The sequence below is a fragment of the Pseudochaenichthys georgianus genome, chromosome 16 (genome assembly GCF_902827115.2).
Source record: "Pseudochaenichthys georgianus chromosome 16, fPseGeo1.2, whole genome shotgun sequence".
Lineage (NCBI taxonomy): Eukaryota > Metazoa > Chordata > Actinopteri > Perciformes > Channichthyidae > Pseudochaenichthys > Pseudochaenichthys georgianus.
This window is the reverse complement of record NC_047518.2, coordinates 45,449,361-45,476,790: the sequence shown is the minus strand read 5'-3', so window position 1 is coordinate 45,476,790 and position 27,430 is coordinate 45,449,361. Positions and strand designations below refer to the sequence as shown.

At 41.9% G+C, this 27,430-nt stretch overlaps 1 protein-coding gene across 1 annotated transcript in view; it reads right to left on the bottom strand.

The window, feature by feature from the left end:
- LOC117460513 (SH3 domain-binding protein 5-like) overlaps positions 1–27,430 on the bottom strand; it is a 43,610-nt gene that overhangs the window by 12,344 nt on the left and 3,836 nt on the right. The window contains 1 exon segment of the mRNA XM_034101967.2: positions 17,895–18,023. Within this exon segment, the coding sequence (XP_033957858.2) occupies positions 17,895–18,023 (129 nt within the window).

Sequence of the window (27,430 nt, the reverse complement as noted above, 5' to 3'; positions counted from 1 at the left end):
CCGAGAGACAGAACGAGAGCAAGACAGACGGACGATTTAGCTGCTGCGGCTTATATGCAGGTGCGCTTTATAGTCCGACAAGTACGGTATATATTATTTTCCTGTACTGTATATCTGTGTTATTGTGTTGCTCTGATGGAGGAGCCTAAGATTGCCGTAACTACACTGAAGCACACGTGACAATAAAGCCTTGAAACTTGAAGAACGGCACAATATCAGCGATCAGCAGTTTCAGAGCACAGAACCTTTCCCCTGCAGACTCCACATGCCCTCTGTAATGTCATTATCCCTGACCTCTAAAATGCCAGCACAGCGAGAAGCAGAACAGCCTCCGTCTTGTTGTCGTCACGTGTTTGTCTCCGTGTGCCTCGCTGCCTGAATGCACTTCAGAGGCTGGGCTCTGGGACAGACCCCTGCTGCTCCATCACAGAGGGGTTTGGAGCGCATGTCCCTTTCTCTCACACCTTGCTCCAGCCACCATATGAGCACTAGCTTCTCCTTCTTTCTGGAGAGACCAACTCTGCTTCTCGCCTGTTTCGGCGGCAGCTCTGTTTAAAGTGTTGTTGTTGTTTATCTGCACGGCACGCAACAAAGAACAGCCAAGAGTGACAGGCGAAGGTTAGAAAGTCAGTCCATGACCTTAAAGAGGCTGTTGGGGGGTGTTCCCTTCCCTGTAGAGTTCTATAGGTGTTAGTGCAGGTACATGGTCTGCAAAGACTAACATCCCTGTGTTCCCTCCAGAGGGAGTTTCTCTCGCCGGCCAGCTAACCAATCAGAGCAGACTGGGCTCTGGTTTCAGACAGAGGGTGAAAAGAGGTGCTGCAGCAGTATGAGAAACATAAAGAGCTTTTTGAACATAAATACTAATATCAACCTTAAAATGTAAAGAAAATGTCCTCTTGAATGCTGATTTCTATTTTAATATCTTAATAAGGACAGAGGAACAATTGGGGGAACTTATTGTAACCTTGTATCAAAAAGAGGATTAAATCCAACACTCAAACGCAACAGGTTAGCATTGTGTCATGCCACCGCGGGGGGGACGGGGGGGTTGGGACTATCTTCCTCACCCTCTCAGACTTTCGCACGCTACTAAAGAGACGCGCTACCATGGAAACCAAACAATGGTGTAGCTGTATTAAAGTCCGAGTGGAAACAGTCGTGAGTAAATCTGATTTGGTCAGAAATGGGGAGAAATATGACCCCGGGAGGAAACCGGGAGAGGGCAGTGAAATCGGGAGGCAAGTATGGTGGCTAATGGAGTGGGTTCAGTTGTAGCTTAAAATAAAGGCAACTCTAAACAAAATGCGGCCGTTAGAAAGCAAGTACAGAACATCAAATATTGTTTACGGACCCGGTTTGCATGAACTATCTTTTTGTTCAGAGCCGGTAAAGAGCTCACATATTATCATTTGCCATGGTCGACTCGTAATGCAACATTCAGTGCAGTCGCTTGCATTGAACAGCTTAAGCTTGTGGCCCCTCCAACAATGCAACATGCACCATACTTACAGAAAAGGGAATGCATAAGATGGTGCAAGAAAAAAGCAGTAATTAGCAGGAATAAGTAAAGCGAGTAGAATGCGAGCTGTGTTCAAAACAGCGCTGTGCATTGTTAACGGTGACAGCATGAGGCGTGTGGCGCAGTGGGTTGTGCGTTGGTGTTGGGATCAGGGGGTCACAGGTTCAAACCCCACTGCAGTCAGCATGTCGTTGTGTCCCTGAGACCCTTCATCCCAAAGTGCTCCGGTGGGGATTGCCCACAGAACTGAGTATGTGAGTCGCTTTGGATAAAAGCGTCTAACATGTGATGTCATGTGTTTGTCACTACTCGCCTTTAAACTGAAGGTCTGGGGAAATATCTGAGTTGTTTCGACTACAGACTCGCGGTTTATCTTTTCCCCTTCTCCACCCATCCTCCTCCTCTAATTCTCTGTCATCAGAACCCCACCCTGCACCCTCCTCTCTTCATCCTGCCTTCTCCCCAGTTTACAGTTTAGACTGCAACCCTTTAACGTCCTCCATGTATCTCCACCTGGTGACCAAATGGTTTGAACTGGATATTCTTTGTTCGTGTTTCTCATGGTTTGAGGAGTTTCATAAGTGCACCAAATAAAAGCTCCCGTCACAGGCAGCATGTCTGATTGGTCAGACTCCTCCTTGCTGTTCCGTCTTCATCCACTCGTCTACCTCCATCACATCAACACTTCTCTCACTGCAGCTTCAAAGTGACTCTGCAGTGAGATACACTTTGTTTTAGACAAAGCATCAACTTGTTGAGTCAGAACATCTTATTTTGAGTCGTATCTCAGATGAAACATATTTATTAGAAAATCGCCAGCTAGCATCAGAACACAGAAAGCCTTTGAGCATGTGCGGCTCATAATGTAACAACATGTCCTGCTTCTGGTCAAATAGTTCAAAATGAGTTCTCCTGATAATTACAAGATGTGATTTATCTATCTTCTTATTTCAAGACATCTAACCAACCAAATGTCCACTTGTCCAATTGTTTTACTTATTTCAAGTGAAAACAGCTTGTTTTCATTATTGTTTAACTTGTTTTTGGAGCAGCATTTGTTCCAGTGTGTCGTCTCTCGTTGCCATGCCACCCGCTCCACGCAGAGCTAGTGAAGACGAGGAGCACGTTCAGCCACAGACTCATCCCTCCACGACAACGCACCAAGCGCCTCGGGCAGTCCTGTGTGCCTGGAGCCATCCGGCTGCACAACAAGGGGTTAACGATGAAAAAGAAATACAATTAAAGGTGGGGTAGGTAAGTTTGAGAAACCGGCTCGAGATCGCTAGAATTTGAAAATACGCAACCGGAGAAAATCTGCCACTTCCTCACAGAGCCCCTCCTCCAACACACACGAACGCGCACATGACCAATGAGGGCACGAGATCAGTTTGTGCCCCGATGGAAGGCTGACAGGCAGGTAGGCCATCCGATTGGTTGTACTTGTTACAGTATTACGGTTTCTACAGATTAATTTTTTTTAATGGATTTTTTGTCAAAGCACTTCAGATATTCATTGCTATCGGGATGTTAAGAGCATTCCATGGAATACAACAAAAAGTGTATCTCGAGCCGGTTTCTGAAACTTACCTACCCCACCTTTAAATCACTGGACATAAATATACACTGTTTCCACAACCCATGCTAACAGATTATTAGTAGTAGACCAAAAAGGTAGATAGATATGTCCCTATGTGTACAGATGTCCATTTTCACTTTAACTGATTCCGTACTTTATAACTTAGATGACCAAATATGTAAATATGCTGACAGTTATTTTACTCATCTCCTATTTCATAGTCTTTTATTATTATTATCATTTTTATTTTATCTGTGTGAATCTTTGCTGTCCTGTTTTTTCACGCTTACCCCGTTGCTGCTTTGTACAACTGAATTTCCCCTCGGGGTTAATAAAGGTTTATCTTATCTTATCTTTCTTGTTAAATCTCCCCCTCTCTGTTCGCTGCATCATCTCCTCTCCTCTCTCCTCCTCTCATTTGCTCATCCACTTCATAGTTTAATCCCCCAGCATGCAGCTGTCCTCAACTCCCGTCTGTCTCTGGGAAAAGCAATTTGTCGTAACGGGCGCTTCAATTATTCAAGAGAGCCTTCAACAGAGAAAACAAGCTTTGTTCACTTAAACAGAAACATGAGGAAAGAGGGACTGTATAGTTATTTAGAATGACACGGCTTACTGTCGTTGGATACTCAATTCTGATTGGTCAATTTGGAAATTCCAGAGGTTGTTAACAGACCGTTGCTAAGGAGGATGAAGGGACTACGTGCAGTCATATCAATACGCAGAAAGAAGACCGTTCGATTTAACGTCGGCTGTGAAAACTAACATTTGTTTTCACCAACAGAAAATACCATACAATTATATATTTTATATTTATTTTTATATATATGGAGGGCTCGAAACTTTGGATTCATTATGGTTAGCGCAAGAGAAGCAAAGAGGTTCGAAGACAGAGAAATCAACAGAAGAAGAAGACAGGCAGGAAGTAAACACTAAAGGGAACAGCAGAAGAAGACGGACAGGAAGTAAACACTAAAGGGAACAGCAGAAGAAGACGGCCATGTAAGTAAACACTAAAGGGAACAGCAGAAGAAGACAGGCAGGAAGTAAACACTAAAGGGAACAGCAGAAGAAGACAGACAGGAAGTAAACACTAAAGGGAACAGCAGAAGAAGACGGACATGTAAGTAAACACTAAAGGGAACAGCAGAAGGAGACAGACAGGAAGTAAACACTAAAGGGAACAGCAGAAGAAGACGGACATGTAAGTAAACTCTAAAGGGAACAGCAGAAGGAGACGGACAGGAAGTAAACACTAAAGGGAACAGCAGAAGAAGACGGACAGGAAGTAAACACTAAAGGGAACAGCAGAAGAAGACGGACAGGAAGTAAACACTAAAGGGAACAGCAGAAGAAGACGGACAGGAAGTAAACACTAAAGGGAACAGCAGAAGAAGACGGACAGGAAGTAAACACTAAAGGGAACAGCAGAAGAAGACGGACAGGAAGTAAACACTAAAGGGAACAGCAGAAGGAGACAGACAGGAAGTAAACACTAAAGGGAACAGCAGAAGGAGACAGACAGGAAGTAAACACTAAAGGGAACAGCAGAAGAAGACGGACAGGAAGTAAACACTAAAGGGAACAGCAGAAGAAGACGGACAGGAAGTAAACACTAAAGGGAACAGCAGAAGGAGACGGACAGGAAGTAAACACTAAAGGGAACAGAAGAAGAAGACAGACAGGAAGTAAACACTAAAGGGAACAGAAGAAGAAGACACAGGAAGTAAACACTAAAGGGAACAGCAGAAGAGACAGACAGGAAGTAAACACTAAAGGGAACAGAAGAAGAAGACAGACAGGAAGTAAACACTAAAGGGAACAGAAGAAGAAGACAGACAGGAAGTAAACTCTAAAGGGAACAGCAGAAGGAGACGGACAGGAAGTAAACACTAAAGGGAACAGCAGAAGAAGACAGACAGGAAGTAAACACTAAAGGGAACAGCAGAAGGAGACGGACAGGAAGTAAACACTAAAGGGAACAGCAGAAGAAGACGGACAGGAAGTAAACACTAAAGGGAACAGCAGAAGAAGACAGACAGGAAGTAAACACTAAAGGGAACAGCAGAAGGAGACGGACAGGAAGTAAACACTAAAGGGAACAGAAGAAGAGACAGACAGGAAGTAAACACTAAAGGGAACAGCAGAAGAAGACAGACAGGAAGTAAACACTAAGGGAAACGAAGAAGACGACAGAAGTAAACACTAAAGGAACAGAAGAAGACGGACATGTAAGTAAACACTAAAGGGAACAGCAGAAGAAGACGGACAGGAAGTAAACACTAAAGGGAACAGCAGAAGAAGACGGACAGGAAGTAAACACTAAAGGGAACAGCAGAAGAAGACGGACAGGAAGTAAACACTAAAGGGAACAGCAGAAGAAGACGGACGAAGTAAACACTAAGGGAAAGTAAACACTAAGGGAACAGCAGAAGAAGACGGACAGGAAGTAAACACTAAAGGGAACAGCAGAAGAAGACGGACAGGAAGTAAACACTAAAGGGAACAGCAGAAGAAGACGGACAGGAAGTAAACACTAAAGGGAACAGCAGAAGAAGACGGACAGGAAGTAAACACTAAAGGGAACAGCAGAAGGAGACGGACAGGAAGTAAACACTAAAGGGAACAGCAGAAGAAGACAGACAGGAAGTAAACACTAAAGGGAACAGCAGAAGAAGAAGAAGAAGACGACAGGAAGTAAACACTAAAGGGAACAGCAGAAGAAGACGGACATGTAAGTAAACACTAAAGGGAACAGCAGAAGAAGACGGACAGGAAGTAAACACTAAAGGGAACAGCAGAAGAAGACAGACAGGAAGTAAACACTAAAGGGAACAGCAGAAGAAGACACAGGAAGTAAACACTAAAGGGAACAGAAGAAGAAGACAGACAGACAGACAGGAAGTAAACACTAAAGGGAACAGCAGAAGAAGACAGACAGGAAGTAAACACTAAAGGGAACAGCAGAAGGAGACAGACAGGAAGTAAACACTAAAGGGAACAGAAGAAGAAGACAGACAGGAAGTAAACCGGAGCGAGGGGAAATAATGGGAGCGGCCTCGATATGAGAGGGAGTTTCAGGGTTTAACAAAACAAACATGACTCCAGATTGTTATGCTCGCTTTATTGTTTTAAAATGGGGGAAATAACCCAGATTCATCCAGGCTTAGAATCGCCTTTGCTGACTTCAAAAGGAAAAGTTAAAGAGAGGTTGAATTGGATTGTAATGTTGTTTTATTTGGATTGTTGTAATGAAAGCAAACACCATTACATTATCTCACACACACACACACACACACACACACACACACACACACACACACACACACACACAGGTCTTGCCTCTTTGACTGATGTATCCGCCGTCAGCAGATATTCTGTTCAACAACAACAACCGGCAGTGGCATCACAACACAGGAAACACACAACAGCCTCCCTGGTGCTTATAGCTTCCTCCCTCCCTCTAAAGCTCCAAATCCCTCCATCGTTCTCTCAACCCATCAGTAGCCTCCTCTGTGGCTAAAGTCTGATGAGACGTGGCCGGCCTCACAAACAGGGAGGGAGAGGGGAGAGAAATAGCTTCAGAGAGAAAGAACAACCAACAGGAAGATGGAAAAGTGAGGAATAAAAAAAGGAAAAGCTGGATTTACAGGGGAGAATATGTAGAGACAGAAAGACATTTGTTGCTTATTAGCTCAACCATGCCTTTATATTAAAGATGAGATCAGATACTTTGCGTTGAATCAGCATAAAAAAACAACAAAACAAAACAAGGCATTGCACATAAGTAGAAATTAAAGAGTAGAAATAAACAATACCAGAATTTAAACATCTCAAAATAGAATTAAAGCAGCAATAACAAGTAGAACACATACAGTAGGCCAGGGGTCGGCAACAGGCGGACCGGATAAATACGGACCCGGACTTATAATCAATACATTAATAGGAGATTTCAATTTTGATGGGCGATTCTATTTTAACCACCGCCGACAGGGGGCGAAAGAGAGAAGTGAGCGATACAGGGAGAGAAACACAGAAGAAGAGACGAGAGAGCGATACAGGGAGAGAAACACAGAAGAAGAGACGAGAGAGCGATACAGGGAGAGAAACACAGAAGAAGAGACGAGAGAGCGGCAGAGAGAAGCAGAGAGGAAAGTGAGTGAAGAGAATAATTAGCGATACAGGGAGAGAAGCGGAGAGGAGAGTGAACAGGCGTGTTAGCGGCAGACAGGGAGAGACAAATAAGTACACATGGCGCTCTCCAAGAAGAGGAACGTGGACAGTGAGAACAGAGCTTTTAACCCTGAGTGGACTCCTTCATGTTCCTCCTGCCCACTGGGAGCACAGAGCCAGTGTGTCTCATTTGTTCAGAGACCGTGGCGCTCATTAAAAGAGACAACACGCCACTATGAGACAAAACACAAAGTGTTTGACCAAACATTCCCTCTCAAGTCAGAACTGAGGTCACAAGAAATAAGCAGTCTCAGAGCCCAATATGATCAGACCACCAGGATCAAATTAAAACTAAATATGGTTCCAGGGCAGGCTAACCAACGAGCTAACCAATGAGCTAACCAACGAGCTAACCAATGAGCTAACCAACGAGCTAACCAATGAGCTAACCAACGAGCTAACCAATGAGCTAACCAACGAGCTAACCAACGAGCTAACCAACGAGCTAACCAACGAGCTAACCAATGAGCTAACCAACGAGCTAACCAATGAGCTAACCAACGAGCTAACCAATGAGCTAACCGAGGCTAACCAATGAGCACCTGCATGTGTATGAGAATGGCCCTGACACCATTTCAGCCCAGATTTAAACTCCTGGCAGGACAAGATCCAGCTCAATTCTCCCACTGAACAAAACAAAGTGAGGGACTGCAATATAAGAGGGAAAGAAAGAGAAACTTTGAAACTGTTCAATTGTTATGATGTGTAAAGACTGATATTGTTCTATAATCGTCTGAAACTGTTAAGTCATGATGTGAAACGGTTAACAAAGAAAAAGGGAAACTCAAGCTGCTGCTACACTTTATTTTATTTATCTAAAATTAAGCACTTTTAAGATGCACACATGTTCAAAAGCTATTTTATTTATTTTCTCTATTTTATTTGTAAATGCCGCCAGAGAGGAACATTACACATATCCACAGTATTTACTGAATATCTGTGTAGTTCAATGTTAATTGATAATACATAGTTGTTTTTGAATTGTACTTTCTTTATTTGATTGGCAGTCAGTCGTTGATTACATGCAGACGTTGATAAAGCTACAGGTCACTTCAATACATATCACACTAATTCATGAAGCAAGTTAGACATTTTGATGTTCCGGACCTTTGCATGGGGAGATTTTCTCTAACTGGACCTCGTTGAATTTTAGTTGAATACCCCTGCAGTAGGCCATGAAGATAAAACAAATCTATAAATTCTGACAATAAAACACTATTGAAGAGAACATAATGCTAATTTCCACACTACAGGAGATTAAATGAAAGACCCTTAAAAGATGAAATGAAAAACATTTAAAAGCAGAACAGGGCCTCTTTAACCTACTGAGTGTTGCACAAATGCTTGATTTTGAGCCATCGTGCAAATCCATCTTTCTCACTGATACTTAGCTCGCTGGCTCAGAGCTTTTCCCTCGTGTCAAGAAAATGCATCGATGTAAAGCGCTGCCAACATTCAAGCAGACTGAACCATGGCCAATGGTTATAGGCTCATGTTGCCTCAGTTTGAATCCCATAAAGACTCTTAATCAAGACTCGCATCATCGCATTTCTTATCACAAGAAATCTCTTAAAGGTCCCATGACATGGCCGTTTCTACTGATCATAACTCCATTGTTGAGGTCTACTAACATAGAGTTACATTGTTCAATAGTATGCGTATTCACTCTCTGTCCTACACAGCTTGTTGGAGCTCCTAGCCCCTCCCCCATGAGCCCAGTGGCCGCCTACGAGACAGCGAGACACAGCGAAGCCCAGCCCGAACACACACACATACCGACTCACAGCCTCGCCGCGTCCCGCCGTCTCAGGAAGGAGACATCGGCAGAGCTGAAGCTGAGAAAAGATTGAGTGTGTGTGTGTGCCCAGGAAGAAAACAATGGAAAAAGAGAAATCTCCAACGAGGCGTTCTGGGGCAGCACAGACAGGTCTTTTCTGTGTTAGAGTTGTACTCGCTACAGGGTGCACTTTGAGGGTGTGTGGCTCTGCAGACCGTTCACATGCAGAACAACCTTCCCAACACAAGGGGACGGGTAATAACCGGGAAAGCACGACATGGGACCTTTAAAAATCATAAGTCCATCTGCACATCTATTCCACTTGTGCTTCAGTCCACATCCAAATAATGCACGTTGTTATCTTGAACTCAATCTGTCTAGCGGTCTTTTATAAATCTCTCTCTCAGCAGGCGTCCGCTCGGCTGCAGCCTCTCGGTGTGAAGCTGCTGGTTTCAATTAAATCAGCTTCTTCCACATTTAGAGACACCGAGTCATCCACTTTCATTTCAACGCTCCATCCTAATGCAAGACCTGAAGAATGATCAGAGTATTCACCGCTGCTGATCTGACCTTCATGAAAACAGAATAACCAGCGAACACAAAGTGGTTCAGCTACAACATATGAAACACACAATTTAAAAACAGGACTGCCAACGAGTACAACTGCTTTTGTAAATTGGTGTTTAAATGTTTCGAGGTGTTTTGGAGCAGGTGCTATAAACGTGAATCAAAACTGTTTAGAATTTGATTTCCTTTTTTAACAAAACACCCAAAACAAAGTCATGTTTCCCGACTGCTTTATTTCCATCTCCAGACTCGAGTCTTTGGAGGCGACGTGGAATGAAAAGTGAGCCCGATGCATATTTCATAACGTTAAAAAAAACACATTTTACGGATACAGCAGCGCTGCTCTGTCCCTGCGGAGTCAGCACTTTAAAACGTGCGTCTTTCAAGCGACGTGAACTCAAGCGATCACTCTGAAAAACTCTTCTGCCTCGTCACCATGACCCACTGCCAAGACAGAGAGAAAGAGAGGAGCTTAGAGCTTTTTGATTTTAACGAGAGGAGACGGTGGTAGTTTGTATGAAGTTCACAAGATTTAATCATGCAACTTTTAGTGTGTTCACCCAAGTGTGCTTGAAGAAAAAGAGTCCTGTCTTCTAAAATATTCAAGGATCGGTCATCAAAGATATCAGTATGTAGTGTCTCTACTTTAAAGAGTCCTCTCCTGCTGATATTCAGGTGTATATCAGTATGTAGTGTCTCTACTTTAAAGAGTCCTCTCCTGCTGATGTTCAGGTGTATATCAGTATGTAGTGTCTCTACTTTAAAGAGTCCTCTCCTGCTGATGTTCAGGTGTATATCAGTATGTAGTGTCTTTACTTTAAAGAGTCCTCTCCTGCTGATGTTCAGGTGTATATCAGTATGTAGTGTCTCTACTTTAAAGAGTCCTCTCCTGCTGATGTTCAGGTGTATATCAGTATGTAGTGTCTCTACTTTAAAGAGTCCTCTCCAGCTGATGTTCAGGTGTATATCAGTATGTAGTGTCTCTACTTTAAAGAGTCCTCTCCTGCTGATGTTCAGGTGTATATCAGTATGTAGTGTCTCCACTTTAAAGAGTCCTCTCCTGCTGATGTTCAGGTGTATATCAGTATGTAGTGTCTCTACTTTAAAGAGTCCTCTCCTGCTGATGTTCAGGTGTTGATCAGTATGTAGTGTCTCTACTTTAAAGAGTCCTCTCCTGCTGATGTTCAGGTGTATATCAGTATGTAGTGTCTCTACTTTAAAGAGTCCTCTCCTGCTGATGTTCAGGTGTATATCAGTATGTAGTGTCTCTACTTTAAAGAGTCCTCTCCTGCTGGTGTTCATGTGTATATCAGTATGTAGTGTCTCTACTTTAAAGAGTCCTCTCCTGCTGATGTTCAGGTGTATATCAGTATGTAGTGCCTCTACTTTAAAGAGTCCTCTCCTGCTGATGTTCAGGTGTATATCAGTATGTAGTGTCTCTACTTTAAAGAGTCCTCTCCTGCTGATGTTCAGGTGTATATCAGTATAGTGTCTCTACTTTAAAGAGTCCTCTCCTGCTGATGTTCAGGTGTATATCAGTATGTAGTGTCTCTACTTTAAAGAGTCCTCTCCTGCTGATGTTCAGGTGTATATCAGTATGTAGTGCCTCTACTTTAAAGAGTCCTCTCCTGCTGATGTTCAGGTGTATATCAGCATGTAGTTATGTACCTGTGTCTTTGTGTCGTTGCCACAACATTTGTTTTCATGTTCACAAACTCCTATTGATTCTACATCCCACATGAGGACAGACTGATGAGTCATTAGCTGCCAGCCCGATATGCAAATGTGTATTATCGCTCTCTCAGAGTTACAGGTCTGTATTTAATCTCCTACTTGAGTCAAGGTCTAACGGAGTCTCCACCCTGAGGTTTCACCACTCCCTCGGGTGCTGCTGGTTGCTTATATTCGACCGCAAATAATGTGTTGCTTATCAAAGAGCGGGAGAAGGAGAAGGAGGGAGCACGGAGAGAAAGAAAAAGGACTTTCTGAACGTGCAAACAAAACAGTGACTCGGGAAGGAGTAGAAAACTGAACACAGAAACTGTAGAAGTGGAGGAAGGCAAGTGAAAAATAAAGAGTAGGAGAAGGAAGGCGATGAAGTCATTAAATTAAGCAGGAAAAACATATAGATATTTATAGATTATAAAAAAGATAAAAAGGCAGGAAGGAGGTAAGAAAGGAAAGACCAAGAATACAAATAGTAGAATAAACAAACAGGAGACAACAACAACAACAACATAAAGAAAGAGTTCAAGACGTCCTTCTTTCCCTGACCCAGAAAGATCCAATTAAAAACACACAGCACGCAATCAAAGCTCAGCCTGAGAGCTAACAAACCAGACGTTAGACTCTGAACTGGCTCCAACACCGACAGTGTCTTTGCTTTGAGATATATTTAGCTGGAGCGTCATCAAAGCAAAAGACACATTGTGTGAGTTCTGCATAATCGTGTCAGGGGGGCGAAGACAAGATGATAACAGGATGACAACAGCTTTATTGCAAACGTTAGACAGACTCCAACAAGCAACTGTTTGTGCTTCGCTCGAGCAGCTCAGCCTTTTCCACCATCTGTACAGAACACTTAAATAGGAATCCCCGTTTGTACTAGGGCTGCTCGATTATGGCAAAAATCATAACCTCGATTATTCGGGTCAATAATTGTAATTGCGATTATTAAATGAGATTATTCATTTGACTTTGAAAACATCCATTTATTGGAGAATTTTTTTTTGAACAGTACGTTTTTAACAGTTGATTACCCTGAACTTTAAGTAGAATTCAACTGAAAAACCAAAAAAAAAAAAAAAGTAATAATAAAAAAATAATCGTTTTATTTCGATTACGTTGTTTTCGTAATCGTTACAAGCCATGATCGTAATCGTGATTAAAATACGATTAATTGAGCAGCCCTACTTTATACTATGAATGTTGGCGATGACTATTGACTATTATCCCATGAGGAGTTCAAGGATGTCTTGTTTAAGATCTGAATAACCGGAAGGCAGCGGCTCATCAGATAGACTAATGACCAGGAAACAAGACGAGATGGGCAGATAACTGATAATCCCTGCCAGGCAACACAGGACATGTGTTCATGATGAGCAGGACGTTGTTTCCTACTGTAGCGGCCAAAATCATATAGAAATCAAACAGATAATTCACTTAAAATAACACTGACGCTGAGGCACCAGTTAGCGAATCTTACGCAGGGCAATGATCCAAGAATCTGTTTGTGCATTGTATTCCTTTAACAAAAGTACAATGAACAGGTTTCCTATATTCCTTTCCTTTAGCCTTTCATATGGATTTATTTCATGCTTGAATCACACTGTGGCTCTACTAGGCCTTGTCTTTTTATGCTGCTGCAACGCGAAGCTGTTCCAAATTGGGATCAATAACGTACTTCTTATCTTATCTTATCTACTGCCACCACCTCCACCTGTCTCCAATATATACAATCACACCAGGTGCTCTAATCAACCAGTGCCCAAACATTCCTTCAAAATAAAAGCATAAAAACTACTTTAATTCACTTCAATAACGACACTAACATTTACTATAAACACTAACAGCAATAAAATAAAGCGATATATTGCTCCAACACCTACTTTCTGCTCTGATAGGTCGTGGTATGTCCACATCTGATCTAAAAGTGTACAATGTGATGTGCCATGACACAATTAAAAGGGTACCTGCACAAAGTGGTGATTAATAATGCTACAAGCAGCACATGAGACTTGATCTGGTTCCTGGATTTAACAATGCTGTGTGCGGCTGCATTTAGAACAAGTGGTTATTCGAGCTATATGCTAACACAGTAACGATGCTAACATACTGAAATGTAGCCGATGCAATGTTTACGAGCTCAGTGTGCTCATGTTTATATTTGCTCATTAGCACTAAAACAAAGTACAGCTGATGGGAATGTCTTTAGTTTTCAAGGTATTTAAATGTGTATTCTTACTTTCCCTTTTCCCCAGAAAGTCTGAAATGCAGGTTCAGTTTTATAACTTCTTCACATTTAGCTCAAAAGTGACAAATGAAGCTTAGCGCAAGTTCAGCCAGGAAGACCTATCACTCCGTATGGCACGTCATGGCAATACTCGCTCCCTCCACTAGATGACAGGGAGCGCCACTCCTTAGCCAACCTATCACTTCCCTCCATTCACAAGCCTAATTATCGCACCTGTTAATCCCTCTATATATGCTCTCCCCTTTCCTATCAGCTGTCTTTCAGGTGTCAACGCGCATCCCTCCTCCACCCCTTCGCCTCCTGCTTTCAACTCAGGGCCAAGCTCAACCTCCTCCCTTCCAACCGGACCTAACCACTTATCACCACCACCAGTGTCTAAACCCGGGGGGGTTCATCGGAAACGGTTCTTTCCCTTCCCGAATGATATCCTACAAAACCTGGGCCTAATCGCCAAACACCATTTCGCTCTCTTGTTATAAACTGTCATCATTATGTTTCATTTATATAACGTGACCGATAATAAACATGTATTCCATACATTACGTCTCTCCTGATTGAACTGGGAAGATTGTTTCCCAAAATAATCTTCCAGTCTCTTGAACAAACAACCGGCCTTCCTCCCCTTCCACATCTGCAGTATCATTCGTAAAGACATTCAGAGGTTCTTACTGTAGAGTTCTCTAAATCTTTGGGTAAAGTAACTAACAAACTAGGTCTGCTGCTTTATATACTTCTGTATATCATTTTAAAATGGATGTATTTGGGATTTGGACTGTTGGTCAGACAAAACAACATCTGAAGACCTTCCACAATCGTCCAACAGTTCAAAGTCCAAAAGGGTTCATCATAAAATACTCAAAAGCCAAATAAAACTTCATCCAGGACTACAGTGCGGAGAATCACTGCACAGATCAGATAACAGCTCCACTGCAGCCATCAGAGGGAGGAAAGACAAAGAGAAAGACAGTAAGTGTTGGGAGGGAGAACCGAGAGATACAAAGATCTGAGAGCAGAACAAGGCCGGCTTACCAACACTGACGTTCATCTCTCTGTTGACACAAAGCATAGCACTGCTAACTCTGCTCTGAGGGGAGTTTGGGGATGAAGCACAGATGAATACGGCAGATGGGAAAAGGATTATGTAGGCCAGTGGATTCAGCCACCGAGAGGAGAGAGAGGCAGTGAGTCTAAAGTCACGTGCTTCAAACGTCAGACAAAACCTGGATGTGTGTTAGACAAATGAGAAACATGCCCTTGAACAAAAATACATGTTCAGGTAGAAACAGTTGCAGAATGTGAAGTATCCATCCAGCAGAAGAACAGCCGATAATGCGTCCAGAAATAGACTCTTGTTTTGTGTCGCATTGGACAGAGGATGTGATGTTGGACGAGATAAAGTCCACGAGTTCCCTTTTTCAGTTTTTCTGACACAACAGATCCATCCTCTTTCTGGCTGCTTGACATCACCGTGTCAAAATAGACCGACAATAGTTTTACACGAGTACATTTAACACATCCTTACCACGTTGTTAACCTTTGCCCAATACGCCGTTTACGATGCAACCTGCATTATGGATTTTATGGAAGCTCTGTAAATTAGACAAGTACTGGTCTTTCCTTGGACTTTTATGTTATGTGACGACAAAGTTCTCCAAACTGTTATTCCGTTAGTTACTCAAAAACATGCATACGGGTAAAAAGCCATAGGAGTTGAAGGCGAGAGTGAAAAGGTGAGTTTTGAGGGATTTTTAGAAAGACGTGAGAGTGTTGGCAGATTGTGTAAAAAGCCAAGAAGAAGCCAGACCACTGTATACTTAATCCTTTACAACTCTGAGTGTGTTAGTTGATTTTGTACCCTACCATCTGACATGACGGTAGAGGTGGCATCTCCGTCATCTTAGTTTAAAACAGGTTAAAATAGGAAGCTGAAAAAGGAGAACTGCAGAGTCACTGCACAGGAACTCTGTCCGCAGGGTTTACACACAATGGAAAATAACCCATCACATTCAGTATTTATATCCCCATGAACACCTGAATGGCTCAGACAGCCACATCAGAAGGTGTGTGTGTGTGTGTGTGTGTGTGGGGGGGTGGGGGGGGACTACATAATGAAGCCTTTTAGAGTCTCTGTCGATCTCTGAGCTTCCCGAGTGAGTGCTCACAGCTGTGGGCGCTAAGCGAGACGTGCAGGTGGCTGCTTCCTCTTTTATTTTCACCTCACACACACACACACACACCGCTAAAAACGAGACCGAGATCAAGGTCTGAAATGATTGTCTAGTCGCCCCTTTCATCACAAAATTCTAATTTCTATACGCTGGACCGATATTATTCAAGGCGAGTAAAGATCAAACCATGCAAAACTAAAAAACACAGGTCTGGACTTTTTGTACTTCTTTTGTAATTAATCAAGTCTCAAGTTGTGACCTGGTAAAACCCCCATATATATGTATTACAATAAATAAAAAGCACAACCAAGACATGTCGATTTAAACACACTGGATATGTAATAAATAGGCATGTGTATGAGGACTTGGTCCCACGTATTTCAAAAAACAACTAGTGTTAAAAAAGTCCACGTTAATGTCAGTATTAAGAGACCTGAGTAACATGTAAAAGACTTGACTTCATAAAAAGCAGCAGCGGTGGAAACAGGCATTCATATTATAATGAGGTTTTAAGAACCAATATAGAACCATGGAGAGTGATTAAAAAGATTCTCTCTTCATCTGCTTCAAAGATGAATACTAATAAATAATTGAAAGAAACCAAGTGGGGGGCAAACATAAATAGAAGATCCTTTAATTGGCTAAAGATTTTTTTTTTTTTAAAGGTATAAATGACCAATAAGATAAGATAAGATGTGCTTCATTGATCCCAATTTGGGACATTTTTGACCATGTGATCAAAGCTTAAAATAAGTATATTTAGATTTCTTCAGATCCACTCGCTAATTCATCCATTGACACACAAACCCATAATATGTGGCAGTTAGACAAGACTCGATTGGAATTTGGACCCAGAACCCTCCTTAATAACGGTTCTAAATGATAAACCATCCTCCATTTCCATTTCCGTCCCTCCTATCATGCATTGCTGACCACAGGTGGGAAGTAGTGGAGTACAAATACTTCGTTACTTAAGTACATTTTTCTGGTATCAGTACTTTACTCCACTACTTATTTTTCTGACGACTTTTTACTTCTCACATGTTTAACCCAAATACCTGAACTTTCTACTTCTCACATGTTGAACCCAAATACCTGACTTTCTACTTCTCACATGTTGAACCCAAATACCTGTACTTTCTACTTCTCACATGTTGAACACAAATACCTGTACTTTCTACTTCTTACATGTTGAACACAAATACCTGTACTTTCTACTTCTTACATGTTGAACCAAATACCTGTACTTTCTACTTCTTACATGTTGAACACAAATACCTGTACTTTCTACTTCTTACATTTGAACACAAATACCTGTACTTTCTACTTCTTACTACCTGTACTTTCTACTTCTTACATTTTTAACACAAATCCCTGTACTTTCTACTTCTACATGTTGAACCAAATACCTGTACTTTCTACTTCTTACATGTTGAACACAAATACCTGTACTTTCTACTTCTTACATGTTGAACACAAATACCTGTACTTTCTACTTCTACATGTTGAACACAATACCTGTACTTTCTACTTCTCACATGTTGAACTCAAATACCTGTACTTTCTACTTCTCACATGTTGAACTCAAATACCTGTACTTTCTACTTCTTACATGTTGAACACAAATACCTGTACTTTCTACTTCTCTCATTTCCCAAACAGCTGGTTCCTTTAGTCTGAATGTGTGTTTGGTGCGTGATCATTATTCTTTAGTCACTGCGTGCCTATTGGTTGGAACACGATCCGTGTATCCATCACTTCCTGGTCTTCTCTAAAGAAGAGGGACCAATGGAAACGTTGTCATGTTGCCGTTGTTCAGCATGGAAACATTCATTAGCTAACAATGACATTATTGTTCTATTAATATAAAGGGAGGTCAGGTACTCTTTAAAACAGCTGCTAGCTATGGGTACTTTTTACTGAAGTACATTTCAAAGCCCATACTTATTTACTTTTAGTTAAGTAAAGAAGTTTAGTCAGTAAATTCTACTTTCACAAGAGTATTTTTAAACATGAGTGTCAGTACTTCTACTTGAGTAAAGGTGTGTGTACTCTTGCCCTCTCTGCTGCTGACTCACCTGTCTGGCCAGCCTTCGGGCCTCCCAGTACGGCTTGGACTCCTCCACTGGTTTTCCGATCTTCTTCACCAGTTCATCCAGCTTCACCGTGGCCTCGACCAGAACCGAGCGGAACTTCTGCCTCGCGTCCTGACAGGAAAGAAGGAAAGCGAGAGTGAGGAACTTCAGTAATTCAGGTAAACCCAAAAAAGAAAAGGACACCAACAGAACTTGTTTGAGGAATCAACTGAAGATACAACTTCTGATCATATAGATCAACTGTTCAGGTAATCCGTAGCTAGTGTCTTTAGTCTGATGTATCACGACTAGTGCTGTCAAAATTATCGCGTTAACGGCGGTAATTAATATTTTGAATTAATTGCGTTAAAATATTTAACGCATTTAACGCATGTGCAGAATGGCCCGCCCCGTACGTGCCACCAGTGGCAGCGCCAGGGTATGGCTGGGGTAGGCTACACCCATACCAAGAAATGGCTTAGCCCCACCATGAGACATGATGTTAAAGTAAGCAAAATAAAGTCTGCCAACTCGCGGAGTAAATTGCACAGACAGCAGTTAGTAAGATTGATTTCAGTAGCCACGGTTTTGAAAACTTTTGTCACGTAGTGATCGTCTTCTCAATAGAACATCTTTGATAACGGCGTGGTGTTGTTGCAGGAAGTCCCGACGCAGAATACTTTTCTGTACTACAGGGGTGCACATAACTGGTACGCAGGTTATGTGCGTAATCTGAAATGCGTACCGTCACTTGTGTCACAAAGCGCATTTGCGTACCGACGTACTTGTGAAGCTTTTCCAGAAGGCGGTTAGATCACCGGACGACAGAGTCGGTCTCCGTGTGCACAGACAGGCTGCTGTTAACGTCGGTCTGTACAACGGAACTGTGCCAAAACTACGCCAACCGGCTGCGGAGGGAGACTCCCCCCTTCACTGGAGAACTGCGCTAAAACAGCTGATCACAACGTTCACACTCTGTGGTCACGAAGTACTCCACTAGCCCCCCCCCTCTGTCGACTTTCCTGAAGTACTCCACTAGCCCCCCCCCCCCTCTGTCGACTTTCCTGAAGTACTCCACTAGCCCCCCCCCCCCCTCTGTCGACTTTCCTGAAGTACTCCCCGTTGATAGAAATCAACACGTAATGAATTAAGACCCCACGGTTTGATGATTGATAGGTGTGTGGGTTGTCTTTCATTTTGACACGCAGAACAATGTTATAATAAACATAGATACTGTTAAATGGATATATCCGCCTGCTTTCATTTATCTTTCCATTCCCAACAATATACATAAATAAATGGCATATTTTGGACATAGTTCGAATGGTGATTAATCATGATTAATTAATTTTTAAGCTGTGATTAATCTGATTAAAATTTGTAATCGTTTGACAGCCCTAATCAGGACACATTGAATCCCTTCATGAAGGAAGTGCAATGTCTTGTTTAACCCTCAACTCATTGGTACTACGATATACCAGGGTACCATTTAGATATTTAGATGTTCAATACCGTTATGAATACAGATGCTTTCGAAGCAAACCATTTCTGAGAGCTACGTTGGTGCTCACAGAGTTTCACGGACTGATAAGCATTTAGCTCGGAAAATGTCCTCATGGTTATGTAAGTGGCATGAAGGGCACGGGGGGAAAGGGAAAACAAGCCAGAAGCTTCACGGATCCCTGCGAGGAAATGCTCATTTCCCACCTGAGGTCAATTATACAAGTCACATCAGGGACGAGGATGTTTTGAGCATCCAAGGTCCTTGTGTTATAAAACAAGCTGTCCCCAAATGTATCCTTCAGTTTGAGAAAACAAATGTTGGGTTTCCTTTTCTAGGAGGTACACACATGTCCTCAAACTGTCTTTCTTAGTCTCGAAATCTGAAGAAGACTTAGAGCAAGGCAAGGACTACATGTGACAGCTGCAAATATGAACCCTAAGAACATATGGGGATTGGTTTGTTTAAGAGAAAACAAGATCTGGCCTCTTTAAGATTAACCTCTTGTTACAGAGAGACTCATTTCTATCAGCTCGAGGAAACAACATCAAAATGTTCTTCAGGACTGCCAGAGACGAGTTTCTTTAGTTTCACTTCTTGGGTTGTAGCTTTCAGGAAAAAGTTGTTGGCATGCCATTAAAAGACAAGGTCATATCCCTCCCTACCAATAACATCTCTAACCTTTTGGGTTGAAACTTTATCAAAGCACTAACCGGGAAACGGGTTACTTGTGAGATAAAGTACAACAACAGAGCTCCTTTCAACTGAACTGTGCTACGACAAAGACCTTTGCATCATACAATATCGTCTCACAACTTTTACCCCTTGATCATTTATTATAATGTCTTCAGATGATGAGGGATTCTTTGCAAGTTTGTCGTTGGGTTCCATGTAGGGCAGGGGTCGGCAACAGGTGGACCGCGGTCCGGATCCGGACCCAGACGCCGACCTATACGGACCCGGAGCTATAATCAATACATTAATAGGGGATTTTTCGGCGCCTCCCGCTTTTTTAACTCTGATTTGGGTGACTTGTGTAATTCGTGGACAACCGAAGAGTTTTCGTTTTGGGGGTGGGGGGGAGGGAGTCAGTCCGACAGACGGACAACTTCTCACTTCAAAAAGAAGAAGAAATCTAGACCGCAAAAATAATAAAACAAGCGAGTACCTGTAAAGTAATGTTAATTGACAATAAATAGTTGTTTTTGAATTGTACTTTCTTTATTTGATTGGCAGTCAGTTGTTGATTACATGCAGATGTTGATAAAGCTACAGGTCACTTCAATATATTTCACACTAATTCATGAAGTAACTTAGACATTTTGATTTTCCGGACCTTTGCATGGGGAGATTTTCTCTAACTGGACCTCGTTGAATTTTAGTTGAAGACCCCTGATGTAGGGTTACCAAACTTCCCCAAAAAGTCTTACATTTCACAAAACCATTTCTCGCATGTCTTTCACCCACAGCTCAGAAAGTCGATTCTAAAGGTTCAGATACTAAAACAACTTCCTGTGTTGCTGTGCAAAAGATCATGCATAATGGAGAAGTGCTGGGTACAAGTCAGGGTGTGAAGGCACGTTTTGAAATAGCCCAGCAACATTATTACTTTATATTCACTCAGAGCACAAGATGTTAGCGAATGTGTCCTCGTTCATTAGTGGTTATTTGGACATTAGAGGAGTCCGAGAGACAGCAGACGCCTTTAGATGAACTTTAAGAGTCAGAACAAAGAAACCCAGAGGCCAGAGCATCTCATTGAACACAGACTGTGAACAGAAGCTTGCGTTTATGTGTCTGGTTTTTCTTGAGGGTTAAAGTGATGTATGTGGACTATATCGTGTGTATGTTCAATATAAACTCTAAAGTCACGTTATGGACTAACTGTGGGTGTCTAGTCAGTCAGATCTCAGCCACTACACAGCACTATATTGGCAATGTATTGTGTGTAAGCATCAAAGCATATTCAAGTTCCTTTTTGCAAGTTCCTCCTTTTCATTTCAGATAGCTGGAAACATTTAAAAGTCAGAACAGGACTGCATTGTCATCCAACTAGCAGAACTAACATGCATTTGCTGGCTAGCTAGATCTGTGATTTGTTCGGGTCAAAGTAATCCATTTTGGATCAGATCAAAGGCTGAATTACATTTCAACTGCTTCAAAACAATGTTCGGCTAATTCGTTGGACTTTAAAGACAGACCAAAATAGAAGGAAACCTCATGACTTGATATCAAAGTCCAAAAATAAAAGCTCTTTCTTCTTTATCCTACTGGAAACCGCTGCCGAAACCCAACATATTCACAAATCACATTAGTGCTTCTTCAAGGCACAAACAGTCGGCGCCTCAGAAGCTCTCAAGCGAGAAAACACAACAGGAAAGATTGATGGGTTTCAGCATCAGCGATATCAACAGAGCCTCATTGGACGCATCTAAATCTCTTCTATCTAGCTTACAGAGGAACACCTTTTAACTGCCCATCCTTATAATTCACAGGTTCTTTTACAAGATATAGCATCCAGCTTTCAATGTTGTCAGTTCAGTAGAAAAGGCTGTCTTTCTCAAAGGACTGCACCAAACAACATTGTTTTTCTTAGATTTCCCGGTATGTGTTCGATCAAAGGAGGCTGAAACTAACGCCAATGTTCAGTTTGCTTTCACTGATATGAGGTTTTCTTCTTGACTTTGATGGTGTCCAGCCCTCCAGACTTATACATATTAGGGTTGCCAGAAACTGACTATGAGCAAAATCGATTATTCGGCAGCCCTGGCGAATAATAATCGATTATTCGACCGACCCCCCCCCCCCACAATTATTAATACTATTACTATTATTAGCATATATATATTTATATATATTTTGGTTGAAACTAAGCCAGAAAAAAAAAAAAAAACATTAAAAAAAAAATATATATATATAAATAAAATCGATTTTTAAAAATAATATTCCATTATGGAGACTATAGCGAATATTCGAATAATCGAATAATCGCTGGCATCCCTAATACATATATGGCGGCTGTGGCTCAGTGGATAGTGTGCTGGACTTTGAATCAGGGGATAGTAAGTTCGAGTCCCACTGCAGTCAGCATGTCGTTGTGTCCCTGAGACTCTTCACCCCAAATTGCTCCTGTAGGGATCGCCCACAGTATTGAGTATGTAAGTCGCTTTGGATAAAAGCGTCTAACAAATGGCATGTAATGATAATTAATACACAACCATCATTCCTCTTTTTCCCTCTACAACTTGACTTTTAGCTCGTAGATATTCCAGCAAACTGATGTTTCAACCTCTATAAATAAACTGATTCAAAAAGTCTCTTTGTTCTTTCCATTCACCTCCTCTTAACTTTCATGTCCTTTATCACAACGTCCATTTATAGACAAACTGATGCATTACCACGGTTGACACAGAAGTCTTTTTAGTTTTATATATATAACTTTAAGTACAATATATAAGTAAATACACATGGTATCCAGAGGATGAATCCTTTCTCTTGATCGATAAGATTACAATTCTTGCCAACTTTTTTAGATGGATTGTCACCAATTTTGGATTAGACATCGATGTTTCCCTCATAATGAATTCATGTTTTTTTTAGGTTGGTCCAACATTTTGGTTTAGGACCAAATTAATATAGGACTAATGGCATTCATATGTCCCAGCTGTACTTGTTAAGTTCTTATTAACATGTCAAATTAACATTAGTATGTTAGCATCGTCACAATGGTTAGCGTTAGCATTTAGCACAAAGGACTGTAGAAAAGTAAAGCCACTCAGCTTAGTCTTCTTGTTTTCCAAACAAGTCAGAACCTTAAGGGTATTCATTAACAATCTTATCATTATCTCAATTAAGAAGCTCAAACTATTGAATGTTTTTCATTTTTCTTAATAAAGGATTAAAGGAACTGTTGATCCATGAATCAACTAACGGCACTTTGAAACAAAAACTACCTCATATTAAATAGTAAGACAGTTCAGTAAAAATGTGTTTCGCTCTGTTATACAAGCGGATCTGACTTTCCCTTTTAAAAAGGGAAGGAAGATGTCATGACCCTTTTTACCCTTTGCTGACAGTCTAAAATAAAGTTCCTAGATTTCCAAACTGTTTGTCAAATGTTGGAACTGAACGCCCTCAAATTTTACTCAAGAGGAGCTTTCACATCAAGTAGGGTACTTTTCCCAGGAATAGTTCCCGGAACTTTTATTTCCTGGAACTATCTGGTAATTCGCGTTCACACCGGAATAAGTCCCTGAGGGAGCCGCTCACGTCATTTATTCTTCTTCTGCTTTGGGTTTACTGACAGGCCGCAAACAACTTCACGCCGTATATTGCCACCCGAAGTTCCCGGCCGGAAGTCCGCGGAGTTGGGGACTGACTTCAGTTGAAGGACTCCCAGCAGCTTCTACTGAAGCCTTCCGAGTAAATAGCCAGAACGCCGACACCTCCTCATTTCCACCGCTCCCATGTTTTCTTTTGTGTTGCCATAAGTTAGTCTCTCTCCGTTGGTGCGCGGGGCTAATGCTAATAATGCTAATGCGAGCAAATAAAATGCCGGCTTCATAAAAACATTTCAGAGTTTTACGGGGCGTGGTTTGCAATTCGCCCAGCCAATCAGAAATTGGAACCTTTTTCTCCCCAGGAAAGTACCACCTATCTAGCAGGGACTAAAAAGGGGGGAAAAGGTTTGCAAAAAGTTCTAGTTCCAGATCTTTTTGGTGTGATCGCAAAATTCCCAGGAACTATCGGAACTATTCGTACTCCGGTGTGAAAGCGCCTAAGGCTACTTTTTCGATAAAACATAAATGCCTTAATGTTGTGGTTCTTTATGTAGCCTTCATACCAATTATTATTTTAAAACTCAGTAATAAACGTCTCCCTTTTGTCCCTTATCTCCATTTCGGAATCGCCGAATTAAAGGTAACACAGGTTGTAAAGCTACACATATTAAGAGAAAGATTATCTTGAATCAGTTCATTTTAATAAACATATATCTGTTCCTTCAACCTCTCTGTATCTTTGTGATTATACTGACGTGGACTTCACCTTGTCAACACTAAGGGTCTTATGTCTAGAACTTCTCATTATCTTACATCACTGCTATGAAAGATTGCATTAAGGTCATACCATCAGTGAGGTTCCCATGACTACCAGCTCATTATTACTCTAGTCCGATCCCCTTTTCCTGTAATCAGCAGGAGTGACGCTTCAAATCAAGCGCTTTTTTATACCATATTATAATCATATCAGAAGTCTAGGTTGTTCTGGGCTTTGACGAAAGGCCATGATAAAGGAGGGCGAGAAAGTCTTGAGCTTATATTCTGTAACTCATGAGTTTCATGCTCTTATTGGTGATCTAATGTGCTCCTTTTTTCATTATTAATACATCTTCTCGCTATTTTCTCGATTAATTGATTAGCACATTTCCCAGAGGCACTACTATATATATCTTCTATGCGTCATGGTGTCAAAACAATAGTCTTACATCAAAATATATTGAGTCAACTCATAAAAGAAAGCCACAAAAAGAGGGAACATTTTAAGGAACTGGAATCATTGAATTTAGTCATTTCCACTCAAAAAATGCCTCTTGTTCAATCGACTATCATAAGTCCATTGCCTAACATTTATTTGTTTTAAAATGTGTCAGCTTTAAAAAAGAACATAAATGCAATCGATTGTCTTTTGTTAAGATTTCCCTTGTTGTTGTTAGACAGTTCAGTTGACGTCATTTTTCCACTTTCTTAGCAATCCGTCTCGATTTTAAACGCTAAATCATGCTCCATTCGAAGTGTAAAGGCCCTGACACACCAACCCGATTTTGGGAGTCAGAGGCCGTCAGAGGCTGTCGGGCATTCGCGGCGCCGTAGTCAGGTTGGTGTGTCCCGCACCGTCGACCGTGACACGCCTTATTTGGACTGCCAGACCCGATGCATGGCCGATTCAACATGTTGAATCGGCCATGCATCGGGTCTGGCAGTCGGACCAAATAATCACTCTGATTGGCTGTTCAGCTAGCAAATCAGTGCATGAGAAGCGAAGCGGAAGTGAGGGACGTAAACAAACGATTTAAGAAGGCACACACAGACTGCTATTCATTTTCATCTCATCATGGCGATCTGGAATGATGCAAACGAAGACCTGCTCATCACCTTGATCCAGGAGAGGCCAGCTCTGTATGATATTACGGAGAAAATATACTCTTCTTCTTCTCTGTCTTCCGGTTGTTGCCTCTTTTGAATGACGAATACACACTACCGCCGCCTGCTGGTAAGGAGAGTTATTGCCACTCACGCACTGAAGTCGGTGCGGTGTGTTCTCGTGCGACACATGGCCAAAACGCAGGAGAACACGGCCAGGCAACAGCCGACTTCAGCGTCGGCTAGTCCTCTGGTGACTGCTTGGTGTGTCAGGGCCTTTAGACAACAACCCGAGGATGACGTGACCTTGTTTACAGTTTGTCCTACATCTGAACAACAGGCGTCTTTGTACGAACATGAAAACAACTTGACTTTATTTTTCCAATGTGTGCAACCGTAGAGATAAGGTCGAAATGTAAATCAGTCAAGGCTTAAGATTTGACACACTGGGGAACACCGATAGAAAAAGGTTCAAAGGGACCTAACAAATCACAAAACTGACAAATACAGATGAAGGATAATCATTTAAACAATGACGTAGGGGTTTCTGGGGGTTATTCCCTATCTTTATTCAAGAGTGTGCTATTTAAATTTGAGAGCATACTTTATTGATTTCTTTCCCTCAAACCCTGTCCTCGCTCTCAAATAGTGCCTGCTTGCACTTAGATTTGCTCTGCTTCAGCTCAAACTGTAGCTTGCACTCAGATATATTGCTGCTTACTGATTTGTTCTGCTCTCAGATTTATTCTGTGCGCGCTCGAAACTTTTGTGCAACAATCCTGTCAAAATCCCTCAACCAATAGGAGGCCAGGTGTCCTTGCGGGTGCGTTCGCTTTACTTATTACAGCGTCCCGTAAGGGCGGTTACTCTTTGGTTTATAAACTCCCGCCCTCCACGGCTTCATAACATAGCATGTACTGCACTTGTTTGATTTACAACTACCTTACATAATAGCTACGTTCAGTGGCGGACTGGGACTAAAAATCAGCCGGGAATAAAATAAAATCGCCCCCCCGTTGCCTTCTGCACAGAACATAGTGCGAGGTGGTTGCTATGCAACAACAATAACAGATAGCGAATGTCGTCGTTTAGGTGCTTTTTTTATCTGGAGATAGGCACTTCTCAATCCACTCCTCCATAGTAGGGCCACCCCGGAGGTCGAAGATAACCTTAAATGTTTCCATCTTAAGCTTTGTTAGTTAGTTAGTTAGTTAGTTAGTTAGTTAGTTAGTTAGTTAGTTAGTTAGTACATTTCGTGAAGGACGTAATGTAACAGTTGTAACAGTTCTCAGACGCAGAGGGATACTGATTTGTGAAAAGTAACAACAACTTTTCCCTGGATATACGCTCATTATCACGGCTAAGAAACATCAGATTCCTTGATTTGACTTGTACGTTTTATAAACATATACTAACTGTGCTTAACCCCCCTCCCAAAAAAGTTGTAAATCAAACAAGTGCAGTACATGCTATGTTATAAAGCCGTGGAGGGCGGGAGTTTATACAACCAAAGAGTAACCGCCCTTACGGGACGCTGTAATAAGTAAAGCGAACGCACCCGCAAGGACACCTGGCCTCCTATTGGTTGAGGGATTTTGACAGGATTGTTGCACAAAAGTTTCGAGCGCGCACAGAATACATCTGAGAGCAGAACAAATCTGTAAGCAGCAATATATCTGAGTGCAAGCTACAGTTTGAGCAGAAGCAGAGCAAATCTAAGTGCAAGCAGGCCAGACCCGGCGGCAGACATACGTCTCTGGGCGGGCATTTGATGTACCAGGGCGGGCCCACCCCGAAACTTACATTTCCCCGGAAAACTGAATTGTGAAAGAGCTGACATGCTGAAAACCCAACGCCTGCAGGGGGTCTGGGGAGATTCTCCCCCAGGAGATTTTTTG